The following is an 8,507-nucleotide window of genomic DNA, read 5'->3' as shown; positions in this document are numbered from 1 at the left end:
ATCTTCACCAGATTGGATCTTTATGGAGCTTACAATTTAATTAGGATCAGAGAGGGTGAGCTCTTACTAAGAAAGGGGCAAATTCTAAGATATGGCCCTCCGAGACTCTGCTGGCTGCAAGAAGCTGAATTCTTCCTTTTCTTCCACACCCGTGCTGATCCATCTAGATCCTATGAAACCCATCGTGCTTGAAGTGGACGCATCAGGTCTAGCAGCCGGAGCTGTTTTTTCCTCAAAGGAAGGATTTTCATGGGAAACTCCACCCCTGTGCCTTCTTTTCTAAAAAATAAAAAATTCTGCCGCGGAAAGGAATTATGATGTTGGAAATTCGAGAACTTCTTGCTATGGCCCTTGAAGAATGGAGACATTTGCTTGAGGGGACAACTTCTCCAATTACAATCCTTACAGACCACAAGAACCTCTTATACATTGAAGGAGCAAAGAGACTCAGGATGCGTCAGGCGAGGTGAGCTCTCTTCTTCACTCAGTTCAACTTTGTGATCTCGTATCGTCCAGGATCCAAGATCAAAGCAGATGCTCTATTCCAACAATTCTCTCCTGATGATTCCGAGGAGGTAGTGCAGGGGCTCATCATTCCACCTTCACAGATCTCTGCCATATCATCATCACTTCTGCAACAGATTTCGCAGGCTCAGACAACGTGTGGACTCTAGGTCAACGTCCACACGTTCGTCTAAAATATTTGTTTCCCCCCCCCCACCCCCCAAGTCCAAAGTGAGGTGTTGCAATGTGGTCATAACTCCAAGACAGCTGCTAGTCACCTTGGGGTTAGGAAGACTTGCGATTTCCTCGAACGAATCTTTTGATGGCCAGAGATCCACAAAGACGTAAAGGAGTTTGTCAGCCTGCATTATATGCGGTCAAACGAAGGTGCCAAGGACATTACCCTCTGGGTTGCTCCAGCCTTTACCCATTCCAACCCGTGGACCCACTTATCCATGGATTTTATTGTGGAACTGCCTCCCTCCAGGGGTATGACTACCATACTGGTAGTAGTCGACTGCTTTACTCGCCATGCTCATTTTGTTCCTCTCAGAAAACTACCTACAGCTTCAGAACTATCTAAAATCTTTATTACGGAGATATTTCGCTTTCATGGAGTCCCAGCGGATATAGTCTCGGATTGCGAATCCCAATTTGTCTCAAGATTTTGGAAGGCCTTCTGTCTAAGAATGGGAATCTCCCTTCATTTTTCTTCTTACTACGATCCCCAGTCCAATGGACTCATGGAAATGGCCAATCAGTCCTTAGAACAATTCCTGCAATGCTTTGTTTCTGAGCTACAGGGTGACTGGGTTGATTTGCTCCCGTAGGCCGAGTTTTCCCACAATTCCATGAAGCACGATTCAACACTGGAGTCACAGTTCTTTTGTGCCTATGGGTACCATCCCGCTGCCCTTCCTCCTTCCAGCCCCCACTCTGGAGTTACTGCAGCGGATGAAAAAATCCAAGAACTCCAATTACTCTGGAGGAAATCCAGGCCAATCTGACCAAAGCCGACCTCCAGCAAAAACCAAGGCGGATAAACGTCGCCGACCAGTGCCTCCATTTCAAGTAGGAGATGAGGTTTAGTAATAGTAGAACATGGAGCAAATAGCGCACAGCCAGGGAGTCAGGTGGTAGATAAAAAGTATAGTCCATTTATTTCAGTGCATGACTGATAAAATCATACCCCAGGGGGGGGACACAGCCTCCTACGCGTTTCGGAAGGGTAGGTCCTTTATCTGAAGTTGGCACATGCCAGAAGCTTGGCCCAGATTCTGGCACACACCAGCATGACAGAGAGGCTCGACGCAGGACAATGGAGGCCACAGCTGAGAAGAGCCTTGGCCCAGCGGCAATGAGAGGACCGGCTGCCAGACAAATATTGGACCCAACAGAGGTCACTGTATGCGCATGCTCTGGCGTGAGAGGCTAGGTGCGGGAACGTGAGGGAGAGAGGCAGGCCTGGAAAGCATGGGAAAGAGGAAAGCCCGGCAGGAGGACCATGGCAGCTGGGGAAGAGGCAGGGCACCAGAGGCCTGAGACCATCCCCAAGGTAAATGTGTGTTTTGTATGTATTTGGGAGGTGGGTTATTGTATATATTTTGAAGGGGGTTGTATGTATTTGGGGGTTGTTTTTTTGTATGTGCAGTAGAGACTACGATTATTCTAACAAAAACCAGTGGCATTCACCAAAAAGACCCAGGAATTGCCAGAATACATGCCTTAAACGTGCCTTAAACTAGCCCCAGCATTTCTGTATTGATTAATGGCCTATCAGATTAACAGTGGGGGTCCTGGCAGTCCCATTCAAACTGAATTGGACTGCCAGGGACCCCTGCTGTGTTAATCCTATGGGTCGTTAGTCAATGCAGAAATACCTTAAACGTGCCTCAAACTAGCCCCGAACATACTCTGAATGTAACCCGGCTAGTTTAAAACAAGCGTTAGGTAAATGTGGCCACTACTGTATTTGGGGGGTTGGTTTTTTGTATGTATTTGGGGGTTGAAGTTTGTATGTATTTGGGGGGTGGGGGTTGTATGTATTTAAGAGGTGGAGGGGTTGTCTGTATTTGGAGAGGAGGCTATGTATGTTTTTGAGGGTGGGGGGTTGTATGTTTTTGGGGTGTGGGGTTTGTATGTATTTTGTGGGGTTTGGGTAATTATTGTGGGGGAGGATCATGTGTGTGTGGCCAGTCGGGAGGGAATGAGTGTGAGAGGGGGGTAATTGATGGAGTAAGAGGGTAAGAGTGAGATGGGGGGGGGGGGGAAATAGAGGGAGCTCGCGAGGTGTGAAATGGGGAGGCTCACAAGATCGCGACACAGGGGGGCTGTTGAAACTCTAGTCCTGGGTCTCAGGAAAACTTTTGGTGTCCTTGCACAGGGTTTTATTTTCTCGGGCTGCTCCGGCAAACGATTCAGTTATAAAATATTGAAATTTGGAAACGTATATGGCTCAAGGTGTTAGTACATTTTGTCAAGATTCATTCAGGATAGCAACAGCACACAGGAAAACTGCTGCAGTAAAAAGCTTCAGAAGAAAGCTAGGATAGGGACGGAGCATGGCGGAAAAATGTTTGGGCATGGTACAAGTTCATCCGTATTTATTTACAGGCACTATCACCTTTCTTATCGCTGCAGCAAATCAGCCAAATAGCCAGCAGGAGGTATGGCTCTTATTTGTACACTTGGGCCACTAAGAAGGCGCAGGACACCGACTGTCCGGTCTGCAGTTAGGGTTACCACGTGAAGGGATGAACATACGTTGGCTGGGGCAGAGAGGTATGTGCTGGGACACGTTTCTAGCAATGCTTAAGAAAAACAGGATGGTTTAGCCCCACATTATCCTGATGTACCTAAGGGGTAACGACATGGAAAAGGAAAAATCAATGGATTTCAAATTCCAATGATTGTCCGACTGCACGGGGATAAAAGCCCTATGGAATCACATCGTGATTATCTGGTTCCAGAATTCCTAGGAGGGCACGGTGAGGGTCAAATAACAACAGGGGGTTCAAAACGGAGAGAAAAAGTTGAACCGAGCCACTAGCAGATTCATTACCAGCGGGTAGTGTAGTAAGTCATGAGAAAATAGATTCACAATGCGGACAGTGCTACAGAACGGACAACATGCACTTGTCACAAGGTAACATATTCACCTTTAACATTCAAAAGGCCCTAAAAAGGTGCTGTTAAAAATAGAGGAGGAGGTCACCGCTTAGGGTGGGGTCCTGTAGTTCAGTACAATTTAATTCTTAAAGGGCACTTCCGGGTAGCGGGAATGCTAGGACAGCTTGGTCAAGGATGCAGGAACTACGCGATTTATGCACCAGATGCATGGTTGGGCCGGTTTTGTTACCACAAGAGATGATTCGTAGGCTACAGGTGCTAATTGCTGATATTTGGGAAGAGCCGGCCCAATCACACAATGTGACAATTTACAGACATTTAATGGACAGATAAAGTTGGAAAATTGGGTACAAGGGATAAAGGGGCTGGTGAGTTTCAGATTGAAATAGAGCAGCTTCAGCATCACTTTAACATCAGCAAATGGCTCAAACCCTTTAGCTGTCCTTCGGTGTCTTCTTTGCTCATTAACATTGCAGTGGATGGAGTGGACATTCCGCAAAGTACAAGCAAATATTAATCCTTACTCTGGTCCTGTGCAGAGGGGAGCAGCTCTTGGGGAGCCCCCTCAGGCTGTCCACCTTTGGGGCAATGCAGATGTACACTGGAATGGAAGGGAGGGAGGAATGTGTACTTTACAGGCCTAAGATCGGCATCATAAACTCTTATAGCTATTGAAGAGCTTGTGAGACAATTTCAATCTGGCGACCACAGGATAAAAAATGCAAAGAAGTTAAAATAGTGCTATATATAATTTGTAGCTGCTATAAATATATTTCAACCACACATCATCCCGCTGGCCACATCCTAGAAGTAAAATGATGCTAATCTCTTAAACCAAAATAGAAGCACCATCTGATACCCCACAGTGAGCACACACTTTGCACGTTGTTACTGCGTGGTAAGAGGAGCCACTACTTATTTCATGGTCTCCCACTATAAATCTTGAACTAAATTTGTTCCAAAACCCATACAGGTTGATAGACTGTTCATAGGAAAGTTCACTTTTAAGATAACTACTACAACAAAAGCTGATCAAAGCATGTACTGTAAATATATTTTTAAAATGTGCGTATTAAATAAAAAAAATATAAAACATTTGAAAAAACTAATAAACATCAACATGAAGCAGCAAAACACCTGCAACACAATAAAAATACATATGCTCACATTACATCACATAGCGAAGTATTGAAGTAGTATGTAAGTTACAAACAACTTACCAAAGAAACGCTGGTGAAACAGAAACTTTCCGGCAAACATTCCAGCGACAATGGCCATTAGCCAAAGGATCACCTTCAAAACATTCCACGCTGATCCAGGGTATTTATTAGTTACAAATGAGAAACAGTTTCCAACAACAATCATATTGGCCTCCGTGTGGCTGTGAGACACTGGATCCTCAGCAAAGATTAAGAAGTTAAAGAAGGTCACCAGGTAAGCAATAAGTATGCGGGACCACGGATGCTGGAAATAATAACGGAAGTCTTTATCCATCCTTGGGAGCCTCAACAGGTAGTTTTCTGTAAAAAATAAAATAAAAAAATAAGGTAATTACTGTATGTTTAGGAGACATTTACATTTTTAAAAAGCAAGGTATAAAAAGGAGAAGAATAAGGAAGCAGAACTGCACTGAAGTGTAAGTCCCCTGTTTGAGACGCAGAGGTGCACCGGAGTTATTTTGTCCTCCTGTACCTCAGGCACCAAATATAGATTCTAATCTCTCGGAAAGAATGATCTGTGTACATATTGTACATTCAATATATTCTGGCCCGTTCCCAAGAAAAAGAAAAGAAAAGCTCAATCTAAAAATATGTAAAGATTTACTAGCAACACATTATGAGGTATTTTACAGTTCTCAATATAGATGTTAATACATTTTGAATTATTGCAATTGTGAATATACAGTATGGCACACAATTCTGTTAGCTTGGCATGCAAAAAACACCACAATTTTGATACCAATGTTGTAAATAATCTAGAATGTAAACACAATTTGTCTTCCATTTCTACACACAAATTAACTTTCATTTGAACTGACAGATTTCATCAAATATCCCAAAAACGTGTTTGGACAACACAAGAAATATTTAGGCAACATGGCCTGACATAAAAAGAGAGGACAGAAAATCGGAGCATTTTCAACATCTATCATTCAGAATCTTCCTTCACCTCTAAAAGCTGCATGCAAAACAAAGTATGAAATTACTGGGGTTTTTTTTTTATTTTTTACTGAAGTTGCCATATTACTTCTGTTCCAATGATAGCAAGAGTTATTTATTACACTTTCCCAGGTATAAAACTGTCAGGACCACGCGCACCTGGTCCCTACATTCCTTCACTCACCTGCGCCTCCATGCCCGGTCAGACCGCGCGGCCGCCCCCGGCGCTCCTCCGGCGGCCTCCTTCCTGGCAGCGCGTTATCCCTGCCTCCCAGGGGCGTACGGCGGCTCCCATCCGCACACGTGCCTCGGCGCGCCGTACTCCCATCACGCACGTGGCGTGCATGCATGCATGTCTCTTACAGAGACAAGCACCAGTAGGAATGCCTGGACTAATCCCAAGGGGGCTACACCTGAGTTTCATCCTGCCTCAGCCTATCACAGGTCTAATTACGTCTAACACTCCTCCGTGTTCATCCTATTGGTTCCCTTCTGTATATATGCTTCAGTCACCCTCTAGTCGTCGCTGAGCATAGACCTTCTATGCACCATGCTCACTTGCAGCCCGAGTACCTGCTCTCGTTATCTCGCTTACCTGTTGTGATCCTGCTTGAACCTGACCTATCTCTTCTTCTCCCCCTGAACCTTGGCTTGGCTAAACGGACTTCTACGCTCTCCACTCCTCAACTACGGCTTACGGATACCGACTACTCTACGCTCTCTAATCCCGGACCATAGGCAAGTACCCGTACCCTCTCCACTCTCCTATCCTGACCATGCTACGTTCACGACTCTGCAATCCAGACCCACCCCGTGGCTTAGGGCGGTAGTTATATATATTCCCCACCTGGGCCCGCGGTTCAGTCCAGGTTGCAGTGAGTAACCGTGACAAAAACATGGTGCAAAAAAATCCCAAAAATGTAATTTAAAAAAACATTCTATTATAAAGCACTGGGATTTTTTCCCCTGAATAAATCTGGTTCTCTTCTCTTGCACCAAATTTGCATCCAAGAGACTTTGATAAATGTCTCTCACAGCAATTACTTGTAAGAAGATTAAAAAAAAAAAAACATCTGAAGAGTCCCATGGGTGTTCTCCAACATTTAAATTAGCAATGAAACAATGATTGCTTACAAATAGATATAGCCTTAAATTCTGCTTCGAGTCTTGATGTTTTGTAACTAAAACCATCCCCAGCTACTGTATACATTGCTGTATGGAAGCCAAATAGGCAGTTCTACGAAATAGACAAATAAAAATGTAATCAACTTATCACTGTAACTAGCTTTATTTGAATCACCCTTAAAATTGAAAACATCACTCTTTCGTATCTCATGAAAAATAGGAATTGCTCTCTTCAGTGGGAGTCATCCATTGCCTTCCAATCTTAACGGTTTAACTAATGATGACAACACGATCGCTTCTAAATACAAAGGAAACGGGCGTTACTTTAAATGTTGAAAATGATCGTTTTATCACAAGAGATTAAAATCACAGACATTAATGCCCCGGATTATCACAGAATCCCTAAACCATTTATTTAAAAAATAATTTGTAGCTGTCAGGTGCCAAAGAGATTATCACTTAAAAGTGGCTTATTAGGTCCAAAATACACACATATGCCCAACATTTTGGCCCCCCATATACACACACACACACACACACACACACATACTGTAGAAACCCCAATACACACTCAATATATGACAAATTATATAGTTCATTACTGTATGTTTTTTCTTCTCATAATCATTGGTCATTTAGTTCAATCCTTTGGCCACAACATTTCAAGCCTGCAACCACATGAAGGTAGACCCCCATCAGCAGGTCCTACACTGCTAATGCTATGCTGTGTCTATTTACTGCTGTATATTTTACTAACCCAGTAGCACTCCAACTGACACAATTTCATATATAATATTGTGGGTCTGGGTTTTGAGCTTGCTAAGGATGTATGTATGTATGTATGTATGTATGTATGTATGTATGTATGTATGTATATATGTATATATAATAGTAGCAGCCACTCCAGGTCTGGTGAAAAAATGAAAAGGGTTTTACAATTGTGACTTGTGTGATTAACTCTTTTCACAAGACCTGGAGTGCCTGTAGCTATTTTTCTATTCCCAATTCCTTTGCAGTTCATGCAACCAGGCAATACATCATCTTTAGTGGAGTGCCACCATGATCAATGATATGTATACAGATAGATAAACACACGTCTATATTTAAGTGTACTGTACTTGTGTCAAGGAATTTAACAGATACATACAGCCGCAGTATGGGGGGTGCAGTTACAGTCAACCCCCCGTTTCATTTTTATTCCTTCTTCAAATTATGGCTCCTAAAAATGTAGACTGCCTCCTAAGTTATTTTATATTTGTGTCCCTCCCACCCCCCCTGCTATAACTAACAATTCACTCGTTAGCCTTGGATTCAACAATTTGGTCCACGGCCAAAATATGTTGGGTACTATTCTAATAAGCAATATAAGAATTATTCAGGCACCCAAGAGGTCACAAAAATGTTTGCATGTCTGAATATAATGAGTATGAATGTGCATTAAAACAAGCTTCCGAATACAACAACAGTTTTTCATGTAGTAAAAGAAAAGGCTGTTGATTGATTTATTCTGAACCGATCAATGTTGCAGTAAAGAGGATACATCTAAACTTAGTAACAAAGTCTGCACGTCTGATGCAAGAGTGCTGAAGT

General features: G+C 43.2%; 1 protein-coding gene across 2 annotated transcripts in view; it reads right to left on the bottom strand.

Annotated features, from left to right (window-relative positions):
* The window catches only part of TMEM117 (transmembrane protein 117), a 427,961-nt gene that overhangs the window by 404,211 nt on the left and 15,243 nt on the right, over positions 1 to 8,507 (bottom strand). For both annotated transcript variants that reach the window (XM_075600117.1, XM_075600116.1), the window contains exon 2: positions 4,854 to 5,153. In XM_075600117.1, coding sequence (XP_075456232.1) covers positions 4,854 to 5,153 — 300 coding nt within the window. The remainder of the gene's footprint in view (positions 1 to 4,853; positions 5,154 to 8,507) is intronic.

Source organism: Ascaphus truei, chromosome 5 (assembly GCF_040206685.1).
Source record: "Ascaphus truei isolate aAscTru1 chromosome 5, aAscTru1.hap1, whole genome shotgun sequence".
Classification (NCBI taxonomy): domain Eukaryota; kingdom Metazoa; phylum Chordata; class Amphibia; order Anura; family Ascaphidae; genus Ascaphus; species Ascaphus truei.
Note: the sequence above shows the minus strand (reverse complement) of the source record. Positions and strands in the feature narration are given on the sequence as shown.